The sequence below is a fragment of the Poeciliopsis prolifica genome, unplaced genomic scaffold, assembly GCF_027474105.1.
Source record: "Poeciliopsis prolifica strain line A6 unplaced genomic scaffold, Auburn_PproV2 SCAFFOLD040, whole genome shotgun sequence".
In the NCBI taxonomy this organism is placed as follows: domain Eukaryota; kingdom Metazoa; phylum Chordata; class Actinopteri; order Cyprinodontiformes; family Poeciliidae; genus Poeciliopsis; species Poeciliopsis prolifica.
The window spans coordinates 1537529-1552673 of record NW_026562415.1 but is presented as its reverse complement, the minus strand read 5'-3'; the positions used below and the strand labels follow the sequence as shown (position 1 = coordinate 1552673).

At 38.0% G+C, this 15145-nt stretch overlaps 1 protein-coding gene across 1 annotated transcript; it reads right to left on the bottom strand.

Annotated features, from left to right (window-relative positions):
• Positions 1–367: 367 nt before the first annotated feature.
• Positions 368–10574, bottom strand: slc6a1l (solute carrier family 6 member 1, like). The gene is made up of 14 exons (XM_055054635.1): positions 10408–10574; positions 7474–7850; positions 6780–6911; positions 5714–5814; positions 5350–5459; positions 5124–5256; positions 3822–4060; positions 3577–3701; positions 3367–3479; positions 2697–2828; positions 2333–2435; positions 2123–2223; positions 1115–1282; positions 368–914 (listed from the first exon to the last, which is right to left on the bottom strand). Exons 2-14 carry the CDS (start codon positions 7712–7714, stop codon positions 819–821), a joined length of 1794 nt encoding a protein of 597 aa, XP_054910610.1. The 5' UTR covers positions 7715–7850; positions 10408–10574; the 3' UTR covers positions 368–818.
• Positions 10575–15145: the final 4571 nt, after the last annotated feature.

The following is a 15145-nucleotide window of genomic DNA, read 5'->3' as shown; positions in this document are numbered from 1 at the left end:
GAAATACTCTGGTATTTCTGTGGAATTTGTAAGGATTATATAATGAACACATTATAGCAAAAGTTGATTCAGTGCCTTGTAGAACTGTCCATGTCTCTTGATTTATTTTATTTTTTTTAAATGCATTTTTTCAAGTGAAAATCAAAACCGTATGCTGTGCTTTTGTATCTAATACTTCACTGAACCACTTTTTGCTAAAATTATGACCAACTCTTCCTTTCACAACTTTATCCCTGGCTGGTGTGTTCCTTTGTCTTTATGGTATTGCTTGTTCATTAGCGTTGTTTAGCAAACCTCTGAGGCCTGTACAAACGCCGACATCAAATCACTCACAGGAATACTTTAATTACCTGACTTATTAAGGCAGTTGGTTTCACAAAATTTTATTTAGAGGTATCACAGTAGCAGGGCCTTAATGCAAATGTATGTCATACTTTCCTATTTTTGATTCATAAAAAAAATTTAAACCTTTAGTAATTTTTATTCTACGTCATAATGATGTGCTACTTTGTGTGTGTTTTTTTAATCCCATAAAACCCCAGTATAATACATTATTGTAGCCAATAACAGGGTACGTGCAGGTTATGCACACAGTTTCCTTCATAAATAAATTGTCAATTTGTCTTCAGTCTTTACTTCTAAATGCAAATGTCCACTACATGTCGAAAAAGGTTTCCAGCACAAAGTGGGTTGGAGTCGAGCAAGTGAAGTGCTTCCCCTCCAGAGATTTCTGTTGCCCTGTCTTTTGTTTTTTGTTTTGTTTTTTTACATTTCAGCAGAGATCACATTAAGTCCTGGCAGTCAGAATGCAGTCCTGGCTACACAGGAGCTTCCCCCAGGCTTCCTGTGTGTGTGAATTCTTCCAGCCCCGATGGCTTCTCATCCTCCTGGGTAGTTGTCATCTTCTGCCAACGCTGTCGGATGTAAAAGAGAGTTTAATCGCCCACGGGTAAGACCACGAAGAGTTTCTTAAAGTTATATCAAATTAGGTGAATGTAAACGGATAAATAGCAAAGCTTGAACTGCATGTGTCCATTCAGCGAAAGCAGAAGCTTTGTGTTATAAGTCATGCGGTGAAAGAATGAATTAGAAACATTTATGCAGGAAGATGCACCTGTTTGATGCTGCCTTTGGTAGTGCAGAACATGTAGATCACGTAACCTGGGATGAGGATCATTGAAGACAAAGCCATAAACCATCCAATCGCTTGACCCCACAGTGGATACACATACTTCCCCAACGTCAGGGGGGTCATTTCAAAGGCGCTGAAGGTGAAGACCCCCTAGAAAAGACAAAATTATTAGTAGATGTCACTTTGATCATTATATTCATATCACACTGTTAAATTGGGTGAAAATTATATGAGAAACTTAATTCCTAGTTATCGCTTTACTCTTGGTTTCATACATGCAGTTCAACATTTTGTGATCAGTCTACTTAATTTGATTTGGTAAAAAAAAAAAAAAAGATCATGTTTGGTCAGCCACTTTAAACAATAGCTGCTTCTCATCTTCAACATGTTAGTCATATTTCCCATGCCAGCAAAACATAGATCTTTAATTGTAAATTTAAAATCTCATAGATCTTTAATCTACAGTGTAATTTAAAAGTGAATGTTTCAGACATTGGAGGGTTTTTCAAGTCCTGGCACAGAATATTTGTGTAGTCTGCTAATAAAACAGATATTTTTTTTGATACTGTGCACATTACATACATCGGAGTTTAGAACCCAACACTGACCCCTGAGGGATCCCACAGGAAATATCCAATGATAATCTCTCATTTGTTTAAAGAGCTGCCTCTAGATACAAATGAGGCAGCACATTTATATCTTATAGTTTATTATATATTGTTTTGACTGATTTTGCCAAATGCTTGTTTTAAGTCACACACTTCTTTTGATCAGTAGAATTAGTTATGTCCTCAAATCAATTAATGCAAAGTCTGGATTGTTTTGAGATGATATACCAATAACCAATGAGAAACACAACATTTTCAGTAATTATGTAATTCCACAGTTTGCAATATAATAGGGAATTTTCAAAGAAAGAAGTTTAACTAAAACAATGACGTGTTTATTGAGCAAAAAAAAAAAGGTTACGATCGATAATGGTTCCCGTACCAGGCAGATCAGAGGCGTGAAGAAGCGCCAGCAAAGCTTCCACCAGACACACGGCCGATAACCAATCATGTCCTCAATGTTTTTGTAAAATCGTTCAGCTCCTGTCACATGACAAGCAGTGTGCAAAAGAAAACAGGAGCAATAAGAACGGAATGACCAAAGAGGACTGAATTACTTTGATCCGTTCGAATAATGTCAGCTGAAGCTTACCGTAAAACCAGGATATGGAAATGGTTTCAAAGAAGACAAGGAAGAGGAGACACATCCCACTGGCAGAGTAGTAGTCAAACATCTTGAAGACATACAGACCGCCCTGAGACAGTAAAGCAAGACAGACATGAGAAAAAGCCTGAACATTATCAAATCTTTCTTTCTCAATAATGCAAAAACGTAACCAGACTAGACTTGAAAAGTTTAAATGAGATGCTGCAGACACAACATCAGCAAGGGGATATTAATTTGTTTAAAACTTCTTGTGCCTCGTTGCCAACGTTTTTGAACAAACGAATGTTGTGTAAGTGCTGCACTTTTAAAACATTGCTCAGTGAACCAGCTCAAATACCCAGACAAGCACCTGAGTGATATTGGAGAAGCCAATGATGAAGGAGATGAAACAAACGATGAGGATGAAGAGCTTCTTCCTCTTCCTCAACACCAAGGGATACTCATCCATGAGGGCTGTGATGAATCCTTCAACTGTGCAAAACTAGCCAACAAAGTGTGAATAGAAATGACTCAGAAGGCATGCTACACACAAGGAATGTGGCTTGCGCCTTTCAACACTCAATCGTCACATTTTACGTTTTTCATCAACTGAAGTGTTGATAGTTTTCACTTTGCATCTCCTGGTAGAGAAACTTTTTTTTATTTATTTATTTGTTAAGCCGCTGATGAATTTATATGAATACTTTTTAAACTTTTGTTTTATGTGGTGTTGAAACATCTTGTCACTAGTCGCTTAGCAAAGAACTATTAACCGTTTACAAATGAAGCCAAAGATGCTTTATTTCACCGCTTTTGGCTCCTGGATAAACTATATATTCCCCTCTGACGTGGCACTTTTATATCATTATTTTTGCGATTTGTCACATTAAATCATTACCATGCCTTTTAGTTTAGACCTGATTCTTCTTTTGTTTAAAATGCCATCAGTTTTACACCACGTTGGATCACACACAAGTAAATGCAAGAACTGCAAATTGCCCCCCAAAAGACATTAGAAGGAAAAACTTGTCTTTCTCTACCTGGCTGTCCAAGCCGAGCATCATGAGCATGGAGAAGAAGAGGATGGCCCAGAGGGAAGACATGGGAAGCTGGGTCACAGCCTGAGGATAGGCAAGAAATGCCAAACCCGGACCTGTGATGTAATTCAGATCATTTCTTTTTTTTTTTTTTTTGTCCCCAGCCATAACAATTTTTGCATTCAATCATAGATATGCATTAATGAAACGTACCCGACGCTGCCAGTTCCTGCACTGGTTTCTTTGTGATGTAGGACATGAATCCTACAATAGAGAAGATAACAAACCCAGCAAACATGCTTGTACACGAGTTAATGCAGCACACTATGATAGAGTCCCTGAGGAGATAGGATGGGGGAAAAAAAACAAAAACCATGAAACAGAAAGAAAAAAAATAGAGAAAATCAAGATATCAGTTCTCAAAGAGGATGTTTAAAATTGAGATCTCCTGTCCCTACTTGTAGACGTCGTTGTTGTACGTGTTGTAGCTTCCGAGCGCGATGAGCGAGCCCAGGCCCAATCCGTAGGAAAAGAAGATCTGAGTTGCTGCGTCCAGCCACACCTCAGACCGAATCAGCTTATTGAAGTCGGGAGTGATGTAAAACAGGATGCCGTCGATGGCTCCAGGAAGCGTGACGCCGCGGAAGAACAGGATGAACAGCATGAAGTAGGGATAGGTGGCGGAGAAATAAACAACCTGCAAGTGAAATAGAGTTTGTAGACGTGGAAAAGTTATTCTGACTCTGAGGTCTCTGCTTGTGCTCAACCGCAGATCCTGTTTCTTGGATATGTAATGAATGGAATAACACAGATGGAGACATTTTCCAAAATATTTCCAGTTTTTCTTGTGAAACGTGACTTGCAGTTCTGTTGCATAATCATTACGTCTAATTGGTAATGTCCATCAACACCGGGACCTGGGGGGAATCCGTTTTTCTCACTTCTCTCGGGCTCCTCACATTAAAATCCAATTATCCCTAGCAGTAAATGTGTAAATGTGTTTCTCCTCACATACTTTGCTTCAACTTGCAGTAATTTGAATTTCCAGTGCAGTAGGCTGGGATGTTTTTCCTCGTCTTTTTTTTTCTTTTTTTCTTTTTATATCCAAATCATTAAATTATATGAGCTAAAGACTCCCACGAACAACTATTTCAGTTCCAGTGTAAAGTCAAAGGACTTGTTGGGGTTATGAGTCTTGTCAACTCAAGGAAATTCAACAGTAATGTAATCTTTCAGGTTCAATTCTGTTATATAAAAACAGTCAGAATAGATAAATAATTAATGAAAGTCTTATCTTGATAGTGTCTATCTCTAAATAAAATAACTTTTAAATATGAAATATATATATATATATATATATATATATATATATATATATATATATATATATATATATATATATATATATATATATATATATATATATATATATATATATATATATATATATATATATATATATATATATATATATATATATATATATATATATATATATATAATATGTTAGGCCGTAATCAGACCTGGGTTGCTTAATAAAATTCAACCCAAAAATGTTAATTACAAGGAATTTAACTTAGGTGGGGGGGAATATTTTTTTTATTATTATTATGGACTTGGCTAGTTTTTTCACTTATTAAATCACATGTTAATTCAAAAAATCCATTATTTATTGACTCAAGATATCTTTGTCTTTGCTAAATCACTATGTGTGTTTTGTGAACAAAGCAAGCTCTCGTGGTTTCATGAGACGATCTCACCTTTCCCGTCCACTCCACCCCTTTCCAGATGGAGAAGTAGACCAGAACCCAGGCCAGCGCCAGGGTGCCCACCAAAGGCCAGCGCAGCTCTCCTGGCGTCTCCAGACCGTCGGTCATCTGGTGCATGTTGCGTCTGCAGATACACAGTTACAGGCTGGGTAGAGTCATTTTGGGTGTTTCTATCTGTCGGGCGGCGCACTGGACGAGCCTAAATCTGCTAACGTACTCCCAGAACTCTGTGACGGCGCTGGTCAGGTTGGTGGTGTCTGTCAGGCTGTAATTGGAGAAGCAGTTTTCGGTGTTCCAGGGGTTATCACAGCTCTGCCAGGGCAGCTCCTGAACAAAAAGATGCAGTCAGACTCCAGTGGGATGCTGGGTAAGATGGGTGATAGGCTAATCAAAGAGGGCATTTTTCCAAAGAGAAAGAAAAATCAGTGACTCCTAAAACAGCTTCCTGCTTTATTAAGCATGTTAAGGAATGATCTGTCCCTGACTCCTTCCAGTCTTTATCAACATTCACACTATTCCTAACAGTTGAAACTTAGAACTAACTTCTGTCTGTTGAGATTGGTGATGATGAACAAACCTACCGAGCTGAAGGAGTTAAACAAATAGTAAAGAGCCCAGGCGATTATGATTATGTAGTAGATGTTTAGCCAGAACGACAGGACAACAGCAGCCAAACCAACACCTGGGAGCAGAAGAACATGAAGAGAACGTCAACATCGAGAAAGATGAATTGAAAATCAATTCAAGTTGATTTTTCCTCAATCCTGAGTCACAACCGTAACCCCTGAAAAATAGAAAAAATTATGACACAATAAGTCAAAGCTACCCTATGAAAAAAACAGTGCCTAAATATTTTAGATCATCAGACAAAATTAAACAGCTTGTAAGGTATTATCACTATATCTCACAAATTCATAATCCGTACTTTGACTAGGTCAGTCCCCAAAACCATTTTCGGAGTTTAATTTGCAGGTTTGTTGATGTCCATATTCTGATGAAAACAGAGTCTATGGTTCCACCAGTTCATCCAGGTCCTGAAGAAAAACAACCTCATCCTGGCACAATTTGACTGCGAGTAGCATGTCCTCATTCTGAAACAGGGACGTGCATGTTCCAGACATATCAAGTCTTGTCTCATCAGCATGCAGGATTTTTCCCAAAATGAGAGCAAAAAGCTCTTATGTAAAATACAAACTGGAGCAACAAACACAACAGCACATTTCATAGAAGAAAATAAATGATTAAGTGAACCAACACAAAGGAATAAAATGACAAGATCTAAATAGTCAACAAAGAATGATCAAAACTGAAACCCAAAGTAAAAAGAACCAAGGATCATAACATATTAAGTTAATATAACTTGCTCTTTGTGTCACTTTCTTGAAGTTATTTTCTACTTACTATAAATTAGCTTCATGATCAGAAAACCCTCAAGTAAATAGTAAAAAACTAAATAAATCTGTAAAAAGAGACACATTTTTACAGCGCAAAAACAATAAATAAAGTCATGTGTTGACATTCTCCAACACATGACAACAGAGGAATCAGTTTTAGACAGAATGTCTTATTTGACTTTTGTTTTTGTCTTTTTTTTGTTAAAAAAAATAAAAGCTTAAGTCTTATATGTATGTAAAATCCGAGACTTACCCTTCATCATGGGAATGAGCCTCCACACCCCTAATCCCCCCACGGAGGTGAACTGTCCCAGAGCCGTTTCCAGGAAGAACAGAGGTATCCCAGCAAACACCAGGGTCATAAAGTACGGGATCAGGAAGGCTCCTGCAGACGAAGAAAAAAAAAACAGATAAGAGTATGCGGTGTGTTGGTTAAATTAACCTCAATTTCCCTTCATTTTAAGCTAAGAAGAAATGAACACTTGCCGTAGTAATCCTTAAGGTTAACACTGTTTTTCTGAAGTTTGTTAAGCCAAACCCATCGATCTTTCCATTTCTTATTTTATTTCCACACCAGAGGATAGGTTTTAATTCAATTCCTTGATAATTCAAATTTAGCAGACTGGTCTTCGTCTTGCCGCTGGGAAGGTTTTAATGGTAAGGGAAGAAGGAAATGCCTTCCTCAGCACCTTATTTCAATGAAATGTAATTCAGTGGAGTGATTGCAATCAAATTATCTTTTGAATCAAATATCAGCAGAAAAGAGAAGCTCTGGCCTAAAGGGGCAAGTGTGTGTTTTGCTGTGGCTGTTTGGGATGAAATATTCCATCTTTATAAATTCACATATTTAAGCCTTGAGCCTCTGCAGCAAAGAATATCATTATTACTATAATGCCTTTTTGTACAAAAGTGGTTCTGCTAGTGACATTGTTCCAGTTTGCACTTACCTCCCCCATTTTTGCCACACAAATAAGGAAACCGCCACACATTTCCTAAGCCGATGGCATATCCTACACATGACAGCAGGAAGTCAAATTTCCCCTTCCAGCTTCCCCTGTCAGGAGGAGCTTCTTTTTCCTTCTTTTGATTTGCAGGGGGCGCTGTGGAGTCCAGGTCCTCAGAGGGGACGGCTTGTTTGACCTCTGACGGGGAGTTTAAGTCCACTGTAGTCTGCCCGGTCTTCCCCATCGTGGGACCGCTGTGGTCCAGATAGGTCAGAGAGCTTGTTGTCGATACGGCCAGAGATGGAGCTGAGCGTCGATGTAGGGCTGGTTTTTGTTGCACTAGGCCTGGATCTGGACTGGGTCGGCTGACTTGAGATGTGCTGCAAGTAAAGTTTCATTAAGATGTTACTTACACCTTTTCTGTTCAACTTTAAAAATACCAACAATAATGGACAAAATAAGAATCACATTAAACTTTCAAATGACGTTTATTGACAAACTGTTTTGCAAAATGGACATTCTTCACATTTTGTAAGGCAATGATAACAAACCACTCCGTAATTTATTGGAATTTTATATGATAAATCAATATAAATTACTGAAAACTTGTAAGGTGGGAGGATAATAACATGTGGATTTCAGGGTGTTTTTTTAATGTTTTCTCCATGCAGGTACAAGTACATCTATCTAGAGACTGAAATTTCACTGTGACTTGCTGAAAAAATAACTAAAGCTTTGTTAGCTTGGATAGAAAGCTTTTCGTGAACCTACATTTTTTAAACTCCTGCCACACCAAACTTTTTAAATGAGGGCTCAACAGTAATCTATGCATTTTTATCTTGTTACATGATCTACAAATGACTACAAAAATACTTAAATTGTTGGTTAATATCTTTGATCAATCACTGTATGTTTATTTAAAACTCCCTGTGTTTGACAAGTCTTTTCTTTTACACCAAACCTTAAAATACAAATAAAAAAATAAATGTAGGAGATCTAAACTTCCAATCAGTAACTGTTTCATTTTCAGAAGGTAATCTGTGGACGTCTATATGACAAGTGACAAAATTAGTATAAATAATGGAACAATTAATAGTGTTTTAAGATACTAGTGATAATTTCATCAAAGCAATTGTTCACCACTCATTACCATATATCTTTATTCTTAGTCATACTATCAATCCTCATGTCTTTTTTACTGGTTTACTACAGCTGATATCAAGAATTGGTCCAAAACAAGAGAATTATAGTAAAAATTAGGTTTTAAAGTTTAAAGAAAACTTCTACTAATAAACCAGTTAAGTAAAACAATGCGAACAAGATCAAGTCTATGTTCTGTTCCTACAGAACAACACATTCACACTAATTGTGTTTGCTGTTTTATAATCCCACATGTAACCCTCAGCAGCCTGACCCTTGTGAGGACTGCTCATGTTTGCAAATATTGACTGACCTAAAAATTCTTCAGATTGCTTCATGCAATTGAGGCTAATTATGGATCACTTGATGAACTCTATTACCGCAGTAGGACGTTCTGTACTCAACTACGACTTATCTGCAGCACGGAGTCAAAAACATCCTGTCCAAAGCAACCTTTTCATTGTCCGACATCAAATCAGAGAAAAACATTTATTTATTTATTCATTTTAAATTAATTTAGGACCTCTGTTAACTGTTTCAGTATGACTCATCACAAAATCCGGCAATCGATGGGCCGGGGGTGAGGTAGTCCCTGGAGAGGTCAGCTTTCTATCAAAGGGCAACACGAGACACACGGGGGAGACAACCATGCAAACACATACTCATACTGAAAGAGACTAATTAACCCGATATTCATGCTTCAGAGAGGTCAGAGGGAGCTGGAGGAGCTGGAACACATGCATGCACTGGGACAATATACAAGCTTTCTGCAGAAAGAGTCCAGAATAATGACTGAGAGATTTGTTTTTCAGAAGCTTTAATTCTCTAAAATAACTAGTCAAAAAGATTCTCTGTCAATAATTTAAAATCTTTGGGTTTGAGGTGAAAGTGTATTTTAAGGCACTGCTTCCTTCGGCGAGATCCTGGAAAAATTGTAGTATATTAGTCAAGATGTCTATGAAATGAAACCACCAGCCCCAGAAGAAAATAAAGTAAATAATTTAGAAGACATTGTCTGACGTGGATAAAAGAGTAACAACTTTAAAATGAAAAGATTTCTGCACAGACATGAACAGAACGGCAACTTAGCCAGGAAAAAGTGATTTTTTTTCTAAATCAACATAAAAAGCCAGTTCACAAGTTAAAAATGGCCACAATTCCCATCCATAAATTTAGGAAATTAAAAGGGGAAACTTGCAAGCTTCAGAACACAATTCTAGGTGTGTCAGCATCATCTTGATTTGTGTGTTTTGCTGCTGGAAGAACATTTCATAAAAATAGACAGAACTTTGAGGACGGAGCATAAATCTGGAAGTATTAAAGCAACATCTCAAGATATCTGACTAAAAGTTAGGGCGCAACTTGATCTTCCAAACAGGAAATGATCCGAAGGATGTTGTCAGATTAGCTTCAAAGTAGCTTATGGTCAAAAAAAAAAAAAAGACCCTCAATGTTTTTGAGTGGCCATCACAAAACCATCATCTGAATGAAAAGGTGAATGTGTGAGCAATGTTTTCTATAAACATGACTCATTCCCCATTGCCCCAAACAGTGAAACCAAATCCAGAAAACAATTGAATGAAGCTTGTGAAAATATAGCCACAATGTTTGACACGGGTCAAACATATAGTTTAGAAGACAATGAAACTGTGCGGCTTCAAATTGAAATTCATATTTGAAGCCAAATTTGGCAATTTTATTTCTCATTCAAGAACAACTTATGCACACGATGCCATCTTGGCCGAGAACTCTGACAAGCCGATCATGAAGGAGGCAACGTACAGAGGTCTATCCTACCTGTTAGCTCCCCAGTTCCTTCATCAAGTCATCCACTTCAGTTTCCACATCAGCTGCTGCGGTATCACAAACCATCAGTTTGAAAATCCAAAGACAAACATGAAAAGATTCACATCAGTCCAAAAGGCCTCGATGATTTACCAACATATCTGGGACCCCCGTGTTGGATTTTGAAACTCTCGAGTGTGTGCGATCATTTGAAGCTGGCCGATCCTGCAGCTGGTATCGAACGCCTGGTAATAAAGTTCGACCTAACCACTTTGATTACAGCTCCAGTGTGACTGGTGGAGGGTTGGGAAATGCAATACGTCAATTGGTCAACTCTGGTGGGGGGGGGATTCTTGCAGCCATGTGAGTTTGGGCATTGTGGATTAGTGTTTGCTGCAGTCAGCTCTTGCCAGCAGTGTTACCATGGCGTTTCTTTGCACAGAAGGATCTGATGAGTGAAAGACCGCGTGGAGTTTGGAAAAATGAAGCTAGTGGTGGGAGCTGGCAGAGGCGGTGGATATGTATGGGCTCAAATGAGGTCATGACAGTATCAGACTGGTAAATGTGACTCGACTGGCCAGAATGAGCAAAACTTTTATGACTATATAAAAAAAACAATAAAACACTTCCAAGTTTAGTTGTTGCTTTGGCATTATCAAAACACAATCCCAAAACCAATTTGCCGTCAAGTTCTGCCAGCAATTTTTCCACTTAAATGCAAATATAAAAGAACAGACAAAATAGGCGACTATTCCATACAAGGATTTCAAAAGTACACATTGAACTGTTTTACATTTGTCATGCTACAATTACAGATCTCATTGTATTTTATTGACAGACCAATAGAGAGCAGTGGATACGTGAGATGGACGTAGAATGTTTCGGTAACACTTTATTTGAAGGACTTGTGCATATGACTCTGTCATAAACATGCCATGAACATGAAAAAATCTTCATGAATGTTTATGGCTGTTGTCATGAAATGTCATTCAGTAAATAATGACTCTTTTAATGCAAATTTGCCCTAAAAGTTGCATTAAACGTCTGTTAAAAGTGGCAACTTTGCATTTAAGTGTCATTATTTATGAAATAATTCACTAATGCGCTCTAAAAGATTGGCCACAATACTGATCCGCTATCATGTGTACTTCCTGAACCATTTTAGGGTACATGAGCTTCCTCATGTTGTAAAAGACAAAGGGATTTTGAATAGAAGAGTACTGTAAGTCTAATTAACTATAATGGACCACAGGCTAGAATGGCTTTTCTCTCTTTTTAATTATTTTACCTTCAGCTCAACAATATCCTTAATAAAATTACTCGATGTAGATATGAGACTGTTATTTCTCCAGGCAGGTAACTTCTTGGCTTTATGATCACCAGTTTTAGATATTCAATATTACTATCCTATTAGGGAAAAGCTAATTAAACATCGTCACTTGCCATTATTATGCCGGAGAAAGAGCATCGTTGGTCAGGTTTCAAAAATCAAAGATTAAAATCAAATTAAAGCGATAAAAACACTTATGTGAAAACATTGCTGTCAAAAAAAGAGAGACATTTTTCAAATGATCTCTGGCAAGGTTTATGGCCTATGTGGACCAAAGTGATGATAACTGAGCAGGACTGGGGTTGTCAAAACGGATCTTCATCAACTTGTTTACAGCATCCCACGATCAATGCAGCCTAATTATGCATCCAGAGTGCCAACTGCCTAGAAAAATAGGGAGCAATTATGGGGGCGACAAAGGATGGATGTTGGACAGAATTTCATGGAAGTTTGAATTAGGTTTGAGCTACGAAGACGACAAAATCTGGGCAGAATTGACCACGGTTTATGGTGATTGTGCACATTTTACGCTCGTCAGCTGGAACAGGATATTCACGAACGCATTTTCCTCCTTCTGTATAACATTTTTATGTTTTATGTCAGTTTAGATTTTCTACATTTATTTCTTTTAAATAAGAAAACTCTATCAAAACATTAAAAAAAAAACCTACTCAAAATCATTTTTGCTGTGTTTTGGTCCATTCCTCCGGACAGAACAGATGTAACAGACCTTCCTGGTACACAACTTTTCAGGGTTTTCAGATTTGCAAGTTTCCTCATTCATAGCAGTGGTCATATATTATTATGTTTTAGTTTTATCAGTCCACTCTAGATATCCCTAAATATTGGTTGTCTTTGGCTACAATGTGGCTCTTAAAGGCGCTTGTTCTTCCCCATTAAGTGTTCTGACTTTTATAAGCTTAAATCTACATCTTCTAAATGTAATCCAGACATGAGGAAGTCCTCATTTTTATTCATTCATTCTACTTATTTTCTATTTTTTTCGGAATTTATTCATTTTACAAAAATTTACAAGGAAGCAGATTTTTAAAGGTTTTTTTTCCCCCATTTTGCAAGAAAAATTTCATCCAAAGGTGCGCCTCCATTTCACTCAAATGTCATGAATGAACCAATCAGAAATGTACATAGCCATAACATAATCATCTAGGCTTCGTAAGCCTAGAAGTTGTTGTTGGCGTCAACCTCTGACGTTGAAGAAAGTAGCAAGTATCAAATGAAAACCAAGTTTTATGATCTCAACTGACCTGTGATCTATACAGTGTATGTAAACGTCTGGTTTCAACACTGTGTCTTGTCAGTTCAGGAATGTGTAAAATGTACTTCCAGCTTCACTTAAAGAAAAAAGTGGAGTGGAAAAAATGCTGTCTTTGAGGCCTCCTTGTCAGCGTACTTTAATTCCCAGCACGCGTTGTGGTCTCTGAATCGATGTGGTCGCCGGTATAAAGCAAGGAACTTTTAGAGGCAATTGGCATGCACAGATAGGAGGCTAATATTCCCTGCGTTTCCATCCCGTACTGCTGCAGGACGACACGTGCTGCATGCATTTTCCACAGGTTAAGGACGAACGAGGGGCGAGGCACACTGCAGAGAGAGAGAGCGGTTGTGGTAATGAGAGGGAAAGAGTGAACAATGAGAAATCTCTGTGAAGGCGAGCGAGGGAAGGTATAGAAATTGGTTCAGAGGCAAAATGAAAAGAGATAAAAAATTGGGAAAGTTGATACATAGCTCTGGTGCCAGTGTAGATAAGCAGAAAAACAGATAAAAAGATACAGAGAAATCGGAAAATGCCCGTGGGGCACGGAGAAAAGCTTTTCTTTTCTTTTTCGCTGCAGACACAAAAGCAAAACTGGAAGACGGAGTGCGCGAGATAAAAGAGCTGACAGTTTGCACTGAATTGTCTGCATTTACAGTTGGTGTGATATCTGAATCCAGTAAAGTTCCACTAGCTTTTCTGAAGATTGGGAGAGAAGAACTGTAGAGATCTTTCACTGGTCTGCTCCTTTAATCCATCCGGATCTGCTTTAATTACGCTGCAGCAATCGCAGATGTCTCAAACGCTTTACCTTTTTTTTAATTATTATTATCTGCCTTGTTGAGTTTGATGTCTCCCAGCTTCTGGGATAACACAGTAAAACATATGGCAAGAAATCTTACCTTGATACATAATATTCTAATTCGTTGAGATGTGCTAGTACATGGCAGCGGTTTTGTAGCCGGGCTTTTCCAATGTTACTCTGAGAAGATGCCCTGTCCTTGTCCTCTCGTGCAGGAACTTCACATTAGATTGAAATAATCTCATAAAATGGATTTACAATCCCTGTTTTAAGATGCTTTTTGGACAGAGGCCCAGAAAATGCCATAACTCAGAGGCTGTTTCGATTGGTTTATTACATTTACTCTGAAATTCACAGGAAATACATGTTGCTTGTAGGACATTCTGACATGACCAGCTGTTTTAAAATATAAGGCAGACTGGGAGCTCAAATAGTAACTCAGGATTCTCATTCTCATCCTACTGGAAACCTACGGTGCTTTGTTGTTCACATTTCCTTTGGTCCATATTGTCTGATAGTGAGCTCAAATTTCAACGTACTTTTTGGGTAGTTCACATAATAGACCAAAGCAATGTTGAGAAGAAGAAGGAAAAGGATGTGTGCACATATTCTATGTATATTTTTTACAATCACAATTAGAAATGTTCTCTTAAATCTATTATGAAATGATGCAAACTGCATTCAGGAGTCTCAGACAGCTGCCAGTCCACAACCTAAGAACAGAAAGAGTTTGCACAGCTAAAACTCAAAGGCTGGTCAAAGACGGCATCAATCACTCCAGCAGCCATGAGACTCAGAACTCTAAAGGGAACTGCAGAGATCCAGGGCTTAATAGAAAGTTTTCTGTACGTATGTATTTATTTCCTAAATATATTTATTTATTTTCAATTTACTCTTCTATTTATTGCCCATTTTGGTAATATCAATTCATCTAATAGCTGGAATTGGATAAAAGGTTTGAGCCTTTCACCTCAAATGGTGCCTGGTTATGTAAGGAGCTATCGTCAGAAATGCTAATAATAAATAACAGGATTTGTTTCGTCACATACTGAACTGCGGCTGATTCTGCTGTGTGGGAACGAACCTCCAAGTTCCAAGCCGTCGAGAGAACACCGGGAGCTCCTTGTTGATTTTCATCCTCTCATTAACTCGAGCTACTCAACTGATTCATTGGCAAATGTGCATTTTTTCCAGCACAAAGAGTCAGTTTATGTCATACGAGTCACAGTGGTGAGATCAGAGGTGATGAGAGGGAGAAGACAGTCGAGCGGAATTATCTGTTGATTGAACGCCGGTTCGGATCACACAGATGGCTGCGTCCGGTGTTACCTTGGAATAAGTTCAT

Coding starts and splice junctions, on each gene's coding strand:
- slc6a1l (XM_055054635.1), bottom strand. CDS start 7,714: ATGGGGAAGACCGGGCAGACTACAGTGGACTTAAACTCCCCGTCAGAG. Junction 6,912..7,473: donor GTGTGGCAAAAATGGGGGAG/GTAAGTGCAAAC, acceptor CTTCGTCTGCAG/GAGCCTTCCTGATCCCGTAC. Junction 5,815..6,779: donor GCTCATTCCCATGATGAAGG/GTAAGTCTCGGA, acceptor TTCTGCTCCCAG/GTGTTGGTTTGGCTGCTGTT.